The sequence below is a fragment of the Poromitra crassiceps genome (genome assembly GCF_964638095.1).
Source record: "Poromitra crassiceps genome assembly, chromosome: 15".
NCBI lineage: Eukaryota > Metazoa > Chordata > Actinopteri > Beryciformes > Melamphaidae > Poromitra > Poromitra crassiceps.
Window position 1 is genome coordinate 6,783,941 of NC_139634.1, and position 13,509 is coordinate 6,797,449.

Below are 13,509 nucleotides of genomic sequence, written 5' to 3' on the forward strand. Positions count from 1 at the left end.
GTAGGAAGGGAGGGAGCAGAGTCAGGGAGACTGTAACATTTAAGAGTAGACTTACAACTTTCCTCACCAGACTGCAGGCATAGACTGCAGGCTTAGACTGCAGGCTTAGACTGTAGGATTAGACTGCAGGCTTAGACTGTAGGCTTAGAGTGTAGGCTTAGACTGTAGGATTAGACTGTAGGTTTAGACTGCAGGCTTAGACTGTAGGCTTAGACTGCAGGCTTAGACTGCAGGCTTAGACTGTAGGATTAGACTGCAGGCTTAGACTGTAGGCTTAGACTGTAGGCTTAGACTGCAGGCTTAGACTGTAGGCTTAGACTGCAGGCTTAGACTGTAGGCTTAGACTGTAGGCTTAGACTGCAGGCTTAGACTGTAGGATTAGACTGCAGGCTTAGACTGTAGGCTTAGACTGTAGGATTAGACTGCAGGCTTAGACTGTAGGGTTAGACTGCAGGCTTAGACTGTAGGCTTAGACTGTAGGATTAGACTGTAGGCTTAGACTGTAGGATTAGACTGCAGGCTTAGACTGTAGGCTTAGACTGGAGGCTTAGACTGTAGGCTTAGACTGTAGGCTTAGACTGTAGGATTAGACTGTAGGCTTAGACTGTAGGATTAGACTGTAGGCTAGACTGTAGGATTAGACTGCAGGCTTAGACTGTAGGCTTAGACTGGAGGCTTAGACTGTAGGCTTAGACTGTAGGCTTAGACTGTAGGATTAGACTGTAGGCTTAGACTGTAGGCTTAGACTGCAGGCTTAGACTGGAGGCTTAGACTGTAGGCTTAGACTGTAGGCTTAGACTGTAGGATTAGACTGTAGGCTTAGACTGAAGGCTTAGACTGTAGGATTAGACTGCAGGCTTAGACTGTAGGCTTAGACTGTAGGCTTAGACTGCCAGGGGTTTTCTTGCTGTCTTTTCCATGACACACTGAGCTCCATCTCTACTCATCATGTCTCATTCATGCATGCTGACTTGACGTCTTCCCCGGAGGAGATCTCAAAGTTACGAATGGATTTGCACCAAACTTGGCAGAAAGGTTGGTCATGGCTAGAGAGATCATGTGTTTTGAGACTTTCATGATGTCTACGTACTGTATATGGGACCTTTAGGGAAGTGTTTGGCTTTCAGATTCACCGCCACCGGGCAGTTTTCTTCCCCCCTCCCAAGGTTCAAATTCAGTATAACTCAGAGACCTCTGTGGCCATCTTTCATTCCAAATCAAACTAGCCATAAACTAGGTCTCATTAAAGATCCACGAGAAGGTCGAAATGTGCAGAGTCGAAAGCAAAGCACTCTTCTCACTGTCATCTAAAACAAAAAAACTCCTGCACAGGCTATGAAAAGTCAACCTCCTAATAGCTTTTCCATTGTGATGATACAGACTCAATAGTAATGCTATCTCAGTGGGAGCAATAATTTTAGCCATTACCTCCTTCCAGTGGATGCAGCAATTTATATTGAACAGAGTTGAAGGGGGGGGGGGGGGGGTTTAACCTCTCTGTACTCACAGTAATAACGACCTTATCGCTAGTGTGCTATGATTGCATTGGGCTGATAGTGAGAGAGTCACTAACAGCTTTTTAATGGCTAATCCATGAGTGAAGAAGCCAATCAGCCCACCAGTTTCCCCCCCCCACAGAAAATTAATCTATCTGAATCAAGGCATCGTACTAGCAGCAGACAAATGGACGCTTTATTTGCTGAGGAAGGATCAAGAGGACAGAGACTGAGCACTGCTTCTAAATGGATGGATGCTGTTAAGTCCTGTTTAGGAAACTAGCCAACACCCCAATAATAGCATCATCCCATTTTCAGGCCATGCGGGAAAATGAATTGTAATATAGCCACTCACCGGCTGAGAAGCTCCTGCAGGGCTTTCGTTCGCTTTTGTCTCACAATTTGATGACTTTGTCTAAATGGAGTCTCGACACGGAAATGGCAGATATACAGGTTGTTGCACAAGTACATCTGTGTGGTCTTAAGTCCAAATTGGGGACACACACCCCGACTTAAGACCCCAGTTGCACAAAGCACCTTAGGTTAAGATTTCCATTAGAGTCCGAGTTAAGGTGTCCATAAAATAGAATTCTATTCTATTTCTATTTTATGGACACCTTAACTCTGACTCTAAGGGAAATCTTAACCTAAGGTGCTTTGTGCAACTGGGCCCAGGTGATTGTGCAATAGACCCTTCTCACGGGGGCCATTTTGTGTCGAAAAGGCAGGGTAAACACAGGTGCAAGCAAAACACTAATGAGGGTTTCAAACTTCCATGATTGGAATGTGGAAACCCTCATTAGTGTTGTGCTTGCACCTGTGTTTACCCTGCCTTTTTGACACAAAATGGCCCCCGTGAAAAAGGCCTATTGGGGACGAAAGCTGTGTCCCCAGTTGGGGGGAGAAGCTGATTTGGGGGTCAGTGGTTACGGTTAGGGTTATGGTTAGGATTAGGTTAGGTCCCCAGGGAATGCATGCAATTGTAAATGTAAATACCCCAAAAGTGACATACCGTAAGTAAGACTGTGTGTGTGTGTGTGTGTGTGTGTGTGTGTGTGTGTGTGTGTGCGTGCGTGCGTGTGTGCGTGTGCTTGCGTGCGTGCGTGTGTGTGCGTGTGTGTGTGTACATGACTTTTAAAGAACAAAAGTCATGTATTGTGGTTTTGGGGATGTGGTGGCAATAAGCTTCACAGCCAACAGCCCAAGACAGGAATCTATATCTCTGTAAGAGCCTTGCCAGGAACCGGTGCAGTCATACCACCCGGGTACATTTAAACAAGTGGGTGTGTGTAATACACTACACTGTCTTTTCAGGGAAGCCATTGATTGCAATGTGTTTTTCTCAGATCTATATAGCCTGTCCAACAGATCATATTCCAACCCCATTAAGAGACTGGGGCTGCTGCTCCTCTCCTCTCCTCTCCTCTCCTCGTAGGCAGACTCTGGCTGTTAGCTGCACATCTCATAAATAACACAGAGAGACGAGAAGCCCAGCTTGGCACCGGGGAAGAACACAGACACCGACATGTCCTCAAAACTCCTCCGAATAGCTCTCATCATGACAGTGGGGATTTGTTTTTGTCTTTTAACTTTCATGGCTAAATGAGGTTTAATAATCTGATGGAAATGTGAATGCGTAGATACGACACTAGATTAATATAAAAGAAAAATTGTCTTAAAATGTTTACTGGCAGCAAAGTAGGACGTGATTGAGATTGAAGTCTTCTGTGACAAACCGTGACACTGACATGTCAGTGGATTTTTATTGCTGGACATCAGGGCCGCCCAGAGAGATGGCAGTGCCCCTGGAAGGGTCCAGCCACTATGCGCCCCCCCCCCCCCCGCACGCGCTTTACTCATATCAACGCTGCAGCTTTCGGAGCTGACTGAAAAAAGTTTGTTAACAGATTATTATTTGGGTCTAAAGCCCTTGCCTGCTCCCGCTTTTTTTTTGCCTTGCGATTTTGGCATCCTGACTTTTGTTTTGCTCCTGGCATTTTGCTATCACCGGCCTTGTTTTGTTTGCTATCACCTGTCTGTGTTGTGTGTTACACCATAAATGGTCCCTCTAGCTGCTGCTGCCCCAAGCAAAATGGTCCACCCCAAGCCTGCCTTGTTCTTCTTCTTCTTCTTCTGGCTTTCCCGGCAGACTAGATGCCTTGCAGCACATTGCTGCCTCTCACTGGACTGGTCGGATGAGGGATTACATCAGAATGGCACTATTTTCCACAGGAGCACTCCTGCCCAATCATGCCTTGTTACTGCTGCTGTGTTTTGTGTATTTGTTCGACTCCTTGCAAAAAATAAATTAGTTGCCGCATTTTCAGGATGGGAGATATATTTTAGTGTTAAAAAAAAAAAAAATGTTTTTGCCTGGCTCCAATGCCCCCCCTAGTGGCGATGCCCCTGGAAGCTTACCCCTTTACCCCCCCTTATGGGCGGCCCTGCTGGACATCAGTTGTTTTTTTCTCCCTTGCCTCTAATCTGACTCATCACGGTTTCAATCTTGTACTTCAATCATATAATCTGAGAGAGGGTGAAAACAATCACACACTTAAAGGTGAGAAACAACAAAATAAGGGTGAAAGAAATGGACTGAAGAAGACGCATCGCTTTAAGATCTGAATAACGAGATTGAAAAATAACTCTTTGTAGGTATTGTGCATGCAGGAGGCCATAACAGCAGTCAAGCAATCCATTTCATACTTGGACTTGAACAACCCAAACCTTCTTCACTGGTAATGTGAACCATGCCCTCAATAAACAGACGAAAACCAATATTGAGCCCCAAGCAGTTTGATTCAGAGAAAAAACCTGCTGAACTTTTGCATTTTCGAAAAATATTTGTTGGCTGGCAGCTTTCTTGAATTCACATTATTGTCTGTTATTTGTCCTCCTCCTAACACAACAAAAGCCTGTGTTGCTGAGTGTCGCCAAATAATCCAGTTTAAAATGCAATTTTATGCATCGTTTTGCTGCCAGAGGATGATATTTTCGAAGACCAGCCCTGACTGTTAGTTTGATCAAACATTTTTGTGTGTCTTGTGGTTATTTTTGTCTGGGAGCTAATTTATGCATATTGATGCAGCCGAGCGGGGAGTCAAGCTCGGATGAGCAGAACCGTGATCCAAGACAGTCATATTCTCCAGCCCCCCTGTTTGCGGTGACTCAAATAATGAATTGGACTCTGCACCGCCTCAGGACCAGCAGAGTTTACATGCTTGTTAGCTCACAAATTAGGGCAGAGTGTCCTTGCAGCAGAAAAAAGGCTGGTCTTGCAAAGGCAGCGACTGTGTTTTTAGCAGGGAAAGGGAAACCCAGCACACCGACACCGGCCCAAGTATCGTCTCAGCAGGTCGTGACCATCCTAACTGATGGCTATACTGCCATCATCTTGCCAGGTATGATAATAATGTCCATAATATCTGCATATATTTGAATTTCTGGGTTAGGGTTTGAATTTCTGAATCCAAATGACCTCCCAGCCACCCAGCACCTTCAGCATCATTTAATGAGAAAGAGCTGATGGGACAGATTCAGGGTCGCCCAGGAGCCCCACCCACTTTTACCTTATTAATAACTTATCAATAACTTATTAAGGACTCGCACTAATCTAAGGACACGGCACATCTTCTCGCTCCCTCTCATATACACTCAGCAGCACTGTCCCCGGCACAAAGTGATCTGCTGTCCACGACGAAAGTCACAACTTCATTGGCTGATTGATCACGACAGGCGGGTGCTTGTCCCCTCCCAGCGTCAGAGGGGTGACTGGCTGCGTGTCTCCCCCTGACAGGGAGATGAACAAGTGAGGCAGACAGATTGAAATGTATATGTCATCCCCTCCCTGTAGGCCAGACGACCCACCACCACCACCCTCCACAAGCACCGAGATGAAGCAAGACGAGACGGAGAGAAGGTGAGAAGGTGTCCATCCCTTCGGAGAGCTCTTGTCATCACCCTAAATAATGTCCCGAACGAACGCCCGGAGGAAACGAGAGGGGCACTCCTCTCTCCTCCTCGTCCTGTCAAGTGCAGAGTAGAAGATACTCAAAGACGGCGTGACACCTAGGAAAAGTGCAAAACTCCAAGCACAATGACAAAGACATAAAAATACATCAGCTGTTTAGGAAAAACCGTCACGGCCTGGAATCGCAGTTGTAGACGAGCCAGTCGTTTGCTCTTTACATCGGCTCCCCGTCGCCTCCGGAGCGGACGTGTCAATGCAATCAGCTCTCTTACAAAGACATCATTCAGAGGCTCGGAAGAGATCGATGATGCAAATAATTTGCCGCCTTATAGAAATACAGCTGATGGAGCTGAGATAGAGGTCGGTCAAGCAGTGTGAAGAACAGCCAGGAGCCAAGATGTCAGCCACCGCAGCTGCTAATTGGCATAGATGAGATTCAGGGTCGATGGATTTTCGCTGGCTGGCTTTACGCTTTACTTCCTTTAAGGAGAGGGAGGATGGCATCCTCTCCGCCTCCTAGAGTCACAGCCCCTCCCCCCGACCACCCACCCCCCCCCCCCCCATCCCATCTCCCTCGCATACCAACTCAGGGGGTCCCCTGGCTCTCACACACAGCCTGCCAACGTGTGTGTGAGGACCCGGGCTATTCGAGTGGGCTTAATTATCTCCAGGGGGATCGTTAGGGTACTAGACGTGAGTCGGTAAAGCTATTGCACCTGTTCCCCTGCAGAGATCAAATTCCGCGATGGCAGAAGCAGATAATAAAAGTGACAACTGAGAGTATTCAAATTATGAACGAAATGCTATTAACTGGGTTTGAAGCTGATCTCCGGGTTATTTCAAAGAGGGACTTGGAAATTCAGTACATGATGCTTACAATAATAATGATAATTGTCATTGATCATGTTTCCAAATGGGAACCTTTCCTCTTTGCACCTGCAGATTTCCAATCGACTCAGAAACACTCCCCAAGGTGAGGCCGCTTGTCTACTTGAACTGATGCAGTGCACAAGGTTCAGCAACCATTGTGAGAGAGAGAAAAAATGGCACCAGCACTGCCTGGTGCCCGATGGGGAGCGTCATCCATCTCTCTTGCAAGCACTAGCCGATCCATCCAGGCTCCAGCCAGGCTCTCCGTCAGAGAGCACTGGGACGGCCCAATCTCGGCCTCCATTACGCCCAAGCAATGGATTACTCTCTCCTCCCTCTCTCTCCGCGCTGCCCTGGGGCCAATGTGTCCAGGACCCATTATGGCCACAAATCATCTCATTCACAGACCAAATGAACAGCGCACATTTAGATTAACGGGGTACACCTGGCACGTCTAATCATTCTCCATCTGGATGCACCCATTTTGACACCCTCCTGCACAGCTCTTTCACAGTGTGGAGAACACGAGATTGTCTTTTAGTCCTCCTGCTGTACAACCATGATGTTCTCTGCCACACTGGCGTGGTGGCAACAATATCATCGCAGCATGTTGTGAGTTTATTTATCCAAGAATAATATGAACAGCTAATCTCCAGCAGCACTCCCACAATATGCTGAGTGAAAGAACGTTTTCCTCTTTGATAAACAGGATCTCTAAGGGCTTTAGGCTCCGATAGCACTTAGCCAAAGTTTTATTTTGATTTAAATGCAGCCAATTAGGTTTCAGTTTCAGTACCATTTCAAATGGGCTAGCAAATGTGTCTTTGATCAAAGTTGCAACTCCAGTGAGAGTGACACGGAGGACAAGGACATATTTAGAGGGCTCAGATTGCTTTTTAATTCACCAACATTCCTCCCTTCTTCCTCCAGAGATAATTAGCGATGTGGAGAATCTGGTCCCTTATGCAAATGGCAGTGTTTAGAGTCATTTATCACTGGGGCAATAATGTTGTCATTGCCAATCTAAAACATAAATGTCCCAATTATATATAATAGACGACCTACATTTCTGCTCCACAAATGAGCTGCTGGGCTCACCTGTCCCACAGCGAATGGTGCACTCTCCAGAGATCAGCATCATCTCAGCTGAGGCTTCATCCAGCAGAGACAACTGCATCCCAACCCCAGCTCATTCTCTGGTTCTAACCGTACCAAATAGTCTCAATCCCATTCCCTTCAATCCAGTCCAGTGTTTTGATGTGTTCCTCTCATGGGCTGACTAAATCCACTGATATGATTTAATCACCGACGGGTGATTATTATTTCTTCGCCATGATGACCGTCAAGTGTAAAGACACTCAATCCTGATAGGCTCTTCAAGAGCTTTTGTTGAGAGTTTCACACGTTTTCCTCTGAGAAGAGGGAGGAACCGACATCCTACTTGGCAGGAACTAGATGACAATAATTGAGAGTACAGTGTCTTCACTTCCTGTTGGATCAAGCCCGACGACTATTACTACACATGAAATATAGTCAGTTACTGACGCCGCGCAGTGAATTGATGACTGTCGGCTCTGCTGTGCGCCTTTCGCAAACGACCTCCATCTATCCAGCCTGATGCTGAAGGGAGTCAGCGGAACCTGTGGAAGACAACGCAGGTATTTCACAAAGGCCGCAACGGATGATGACACCGAGGAACTGACAGCCCGGAAGAATGTCTCAATGTATTTATACTGCGCTGGATGGCTCTTTTTACACTTACAGAACAAAACCCAACTTCCCCTGTTCCCGTTTTTAGCCCGTGTGAGCGTGTGATTTAGTGGGAGTGGGGAGAGACGCACCAGAAGAGCTATTCTGAAAAGAACAAATAACAATAAAACACGTCCGTTTTGAGCACCCCCAAAGGTGCACTTGCCTACATTCATCCTTGGTTTAAGATGACCTGCCCTAGGCCAGCCTGGCTGTGCCCCACATTCACAATCAGGTTACTATGAGCTTTCAAAGTGGATGCGGGGCCACTGTGTGCCTGTGATGTGTCTATCCATCATTCTGGCCCTCTGTCTCCTAATGCTCTATTTGTCTGCATCCTTTCACCCTCACCTTGTAGTCCCTCTGTCCCAACTCTCTTCCTCTCTCTCTCTCTCTCTCTCTCTCTCTCTCTCTTCCTCTCTCTCTCTCTCTCTCTCTCTCTCTCTCTCTTTCTCTCTCTCTCTCTCTCTCTCTCATTGCTATCTTACTGCTGAGCCTTCCCTGCCCCTCCCTCCCTCAAAGCCACTGAATTTTCCCTCTATTTTTGCTCTCTCTCTCTCTCTCTCTCTCTCTCTCTCTCTCTTCTGCCTGAGTTCTTTCGCCCCGTGGGCGGGTCTCATGCAACTTTTACTCCCTCATCTTTCCTGCTCAGCCTCTCTTCAGCCTCTCCGTCCCTCGCTTCCTTTCAGGTTGCCTCCTCAAGTCCCCTCTGCCTGTCCCCTCCCCTTCTACCTTCCCTTTTCTCTCTGTTCCTGCACCCCTCCTCTCCCCGCACCCCCTCCTCTCCCTTCACTCTCTCCTCTGTATCTTCCTCATAGCCCCCGGCCGACTCCATCCCTCTTCCTCCTCCTCCTCCTCCTCTCCTGTCCTGGGGCAGTGTCTGTAGATGGGGCTGGGTGTTGACCACCCATGCCAGCAGGCGTATGCTGTGTGCACCAAAGAGTTGCATGACTCGGGTAAAATCCCCACTTGGCTGGACATTAGCGGGGTCACAGCAGACCCCTCTGTTGTGATTATATGAATGACACTAAGGACTAATCATTAGCAAACCCATATGTCTTGTCTTCGCTGCCCAGCCCCCACAGCTCCACCCTTGACCCACCAACTGGGTTTTCTTCAGGTTTCCAAAGGGAGTCATTTGGAATAATGAATAAAGTGCTTTTTAATCGGCCATATGGCATCCTCCTTCCTCAAAGAAAGAATTGAACCAAATTAGGCTCAATTCTAATTAATTAGCTAATTAAGACAATTGCTGATGGCCAAACTTTGCCTTTCTTAAACTGCACAAGCAAATGCAGTACAGTAGCAGTGAATGTGAAATGTGTGCTGCCCAGTGATGATATATTATTCATAACATGTGCTCCCTTCGGCTGGCAGAATCCAAGCAATAAGCCATGTTTACACATGATGCATGTGCAGCAGATGTTAGCAGCACTGTTAGCAGTACAGTAGTGACTCACCTTCTCTGACACCAGAGGGCAATTTCAATTTGCCTCTAATGTCAGATGCAAAACAGAGGTTAAAACTCGGCCATTGTAAGGGATTGAAGAAGGGCAAGAGCTACTGTAACGCAACTATGCCTCCTCCTGGTGGTGTGAGATAACCTGCACCAGCTTCTCCAGACACTTTGGCCTGTTCAGGGAAACCTAAATTGAATCACCCACGCGAGTCAGAGACGAAAATTATGTAGGCTAAGGTATAAATTATATAGCCTATATTTGTTTCATATTGAGTTAGCCTGGTTGTTGTTTTTGTCTATAGGCATATTGGTGGTTATTTGCCTTATGGTGATCATTGATCACCGACTGGAGGTCAATTTATCAGATTTTAATTCACCGGATCATCACTGGATATTTGTATTGTGTAATAGCACACTTACGGTAGAAGATGTACTGTGCGTAATTGGACCAGACCCGGTCGTCTGCGTAATGACCGATGGAGGACGCGGTCAGGGACGAATTGCAGGCGACAATGTGAAAGCCGCACTCTGACAGCATGTCAAAGGCTCTTTCCAGGTGTCTGAATTTAAGGTAAAACCTGCACGTGTACCGGTCCGGTGTCCTGTCCAAGTCCCGGCTCTCATTCAGGGAGTCTCCAAACACCTCTTTCGCCAAACCAATCCTGCTGCTGATGAAGATCCTCGGCACCTTTCTGGCTTTGACATCAATCTGACTTTCTCTGCCCCCCGTGGCGCAAGTGCCTTTGAATCCGACCGTGATGTAGCCATACCTCCGGTCCAGCGAGTAGGAGGAATAAAACCTCTGCTCGCTGCCCTGCGACGCATCGTCCAAATCACTGTAGTGGATGTCATCTGGAACTAGTTTGGATTCGTCGGATGGCAAAAGTTTGGCCAATTCGGGCAGCTGGAAGTATTCCGCCTCCCTTTTCAACCTTCCCCTCTCGGGGAAGTGGTCGGGGAGGACAACTTGCTTGTCTCTAAGGTAATCCAATACATAGCGAAACAGAAAGCCATCTCTGTCAATAAAATAGCGTCCTCTAAGGTCCCGGGACAAGTCATTTGAGGACCCCTTCTTGTTAGAGAACAGTCTCCCAAGTAATGAATTTGGAAAGCTTGCCAAGGTAGCATGACGAGTGTAGTACACCTGTCCGCCCACGTTAAGCTCAATGACATCCGACGGAGGGTTTTGGACTGAGCCTTGCTCTTTTGCAGGTTGGGTTTTGCAGTTTTCGCTCAGTGCCATTTTCAGGTCTTGCACGAAATCAGTCTCTCGATCGCAGAGCGCAGATGTCCCAGAAGTTCAGGGTGTGGGATGTAGCTGCATGGTGTTGGTGCACTCACACCCAAAGTAGCTTTGATTCAAGCTGCAATTCTCGCCGACAATCTCTCATGGCAAAGCAATCCCAAGGTGCGCCTATATCCTTTAACCCCATGCGTAAATGTGCCTTACCACGGTGTGTCCTTTTTGAATGGAATCGATCATAACCAGTGAGCGCATCATGTTACAGACAGACATCCAGTGTGACTTCATAGCAATATCCCACTTTGCACAGTGCATTTTCCCATCGTCGAAAAAGTACAAATATGTTTTTGCACAAGTATTATTCTATTTTTTTTCCCCCTGAAGAAAAGGTTCCCCCTCTTGCGTCAGGCGTCTGGTTGGGTACAATTAGGTCAGTCCAAGATCATTTGCAGAATGTGCGTGCAGCCCCATCAATGTGCTAATACGCGTCGCTCCTGACAGCTGGGATGCTGAAATTGCCTATGCTCCGAGATTGCTTAGGAATGGAATTGGGACCCCTGTGCGCACCCAGCTCTCCAAACTGCTGAGTGCAGTATGGTTGGGCCAGCAGAAGGTTTAAGATGTTGCTCCAAGCTGTTGGGGAGAGAGAGAGAGAGAGAGAGAGAGAGAGAGAGAGAGAGAGAGAGAGAGAGAGAGAGAGAGAGAGAGAGAGAGAGAGAGAGAGAGAGAGAAAGGGAGAGAGCGAGAGAGAGACAGAGAGAGAGAGAGAGAGAGAGCGAGAGCGAGATAAATCGTCTCATGAAGTACTGTCTTACATCATCTTAAAGGAAAATGACATAATTTTTGCAAAGGATCGACGTAAAACCTGACCATTGATGTGGTTTCATCTGTGTTGTTTCCCTCCCATGAAATTCTGACCCCGCCGAGGAGGGCGACTGCAGCTGGCTGAGAGGATTTGAGATGAATTGTATAGCCTACAGTAGCCTACATCCAGCGTTGCGTATTTTAATCCCTTCTTCAGAGGCTTTTGCATTGAGTGCTTTTAGCTCACGCGTTCATCCAGAGTGGTTTACAGGAGCAGCAGGGGTCCGCTGTCTTGCTCAAAGACACTTCGACAGCACAACTGGCTGCTGTGGGAATTGAACCAGGGATTTCCAGTCACAGGACGGTCTCTCTCTCTAATGGCAATGCCGCCCCATAACTTCTGCTCCAAAAATCAATTAACCTATTAAATGGCAATTACACTGTTTTGTTGAATTCTCTGTAGCCATGCCTAATTGAACCATGAAAGGCTGTTTTTGTTTACAATATCCCTCCTTTTCACCCACAACACATTGTGACTGAAGTTGAGAATTGATACATTTTCGCCCAAATCGATTTGGCAGAGTGAACTGTCGTTTCAGCACCAAGGACAGATCCCAAGGAACTATCACTGCTGCATTTTTGGTCCATCCACTCTGGAGGATAATGCAATTAATGGGAATTGCTTAAAGAGCAATGCTGTGATTCATTTCCTCACTTTCTGTTGAGAATAAGTATTGTTGGTGCAAAGTTAACTTCAACTGCATCAATAACATCCATTTTGGTAACACAATAACTACTGTTTGTTGCCACTCAAGATCACCAGCTCTTTTGAAATACTCTGCCAAGCTATAAGAAACACATTATGCAGTTTGGTATGTTAATGCACACTGCAGTGAAAAAACAGGGATGCGTTCGTAGCATGGTTCCCAGGGCCTGGGGTTGTGTAGAACAGGAAGAACCTTGTTTTGGGGGCATTTTAGCTGTTTATGGGGAAAACTCAGTGTTTAATTTGGGGTATATGGCTGCAGGAGGGCAGATGTTTTTGGCTCTTAATCTGTCTCAAGTCCTGCTCATTGAAGCTGGCATGAAGCCAGCAATGTACACTGAAACAAACAGGACAGCTGTAGGGTGGAAAATCCAATTTCGATGAAGTCAGAAGCAAGAGCTTGAGCTTAAGGCTTGACAAATCAGCTCAAAATATAGAAATATAGGCAGTTTTATAAAGCATGTTTGTGCAAATAATGTGACTTTGCAATATCTTCATTGGCTTGAAATTAAGTTATCCCTATTTTATGGTCGCCTGAAATGAGGGGAATCAGAAAAATCGAATTTTCCAATTTGTGGTTTTATACTTGGAATTTGTGGAATTATATTTTGTAAGTTTAAGGACTATACTAGCCGCTGCTCACATCACACTCACAACAAAGTCGTCGCCAAAACACAAACACTGGGTTTTACACTTCTCATTTGCTTTTCGGCGTGTTTGTTTTGCATGTTTTGGAGCCATGAGGGAATAAACCATGAGGCTTCTATTCGCGTCCAGCTGAGAGAGAAGGCGTCGATGATGAGCAGAGCAGCACCCTTGACTGGTGGTTTTGAGGAGGCTGCGATCACTGCTTTACCCTTTCATTCAGAGTAGTGTTGCTGAAGAGGGGTTGCTAAGCAGCCACAGGGGGACCGAGTGGGATTCAAACAGTGTGGGGAGTTAGAGATATTATGTGCACCACTGATCTTTGCTCCTTTTCTGTGATATGGTATTTTGCTGTTCACATCACACAAAATGATGTGATGCTTGGTGGATTGTGTGTCCTTAACATCACAGTGCACTGCTGTGGATAATAGATCCAATTTGATGTTATTATTTTGTTTGTCTACCAAATATATTCAAATGATACATGACGTGGATCTATCATCGTGT

General features: G+C 46.5%; 1 protein-coding gene across 1 annotated transcript in view; it reads right to left on the reverse strand.

Moving 5' to 3' along the window:
• Nucleotides 1–10,787, reverse strand: part of LOC310789686 (BTB/POZ domain-containing protein KCTD16-like) — a gene marked incomplete at both ends in the record, with an annotated part of 16,189 nt that extends 5,402 nt beyond the window's left edge. The window contains one exon of the mRNA XM_083651344.1: nucleotides 9,965–10,787. Coding sequence (XP_083507470.1) covers nucleotides 9,965–10,787 — 823 coding nt within the window. The remainder of the gene's footprint in view (nucleotides 1–9,964) is intronic.
• Between the last annotated feature and the right edge of the window lie 2,722 nt (nucleotides 10,788–13,509).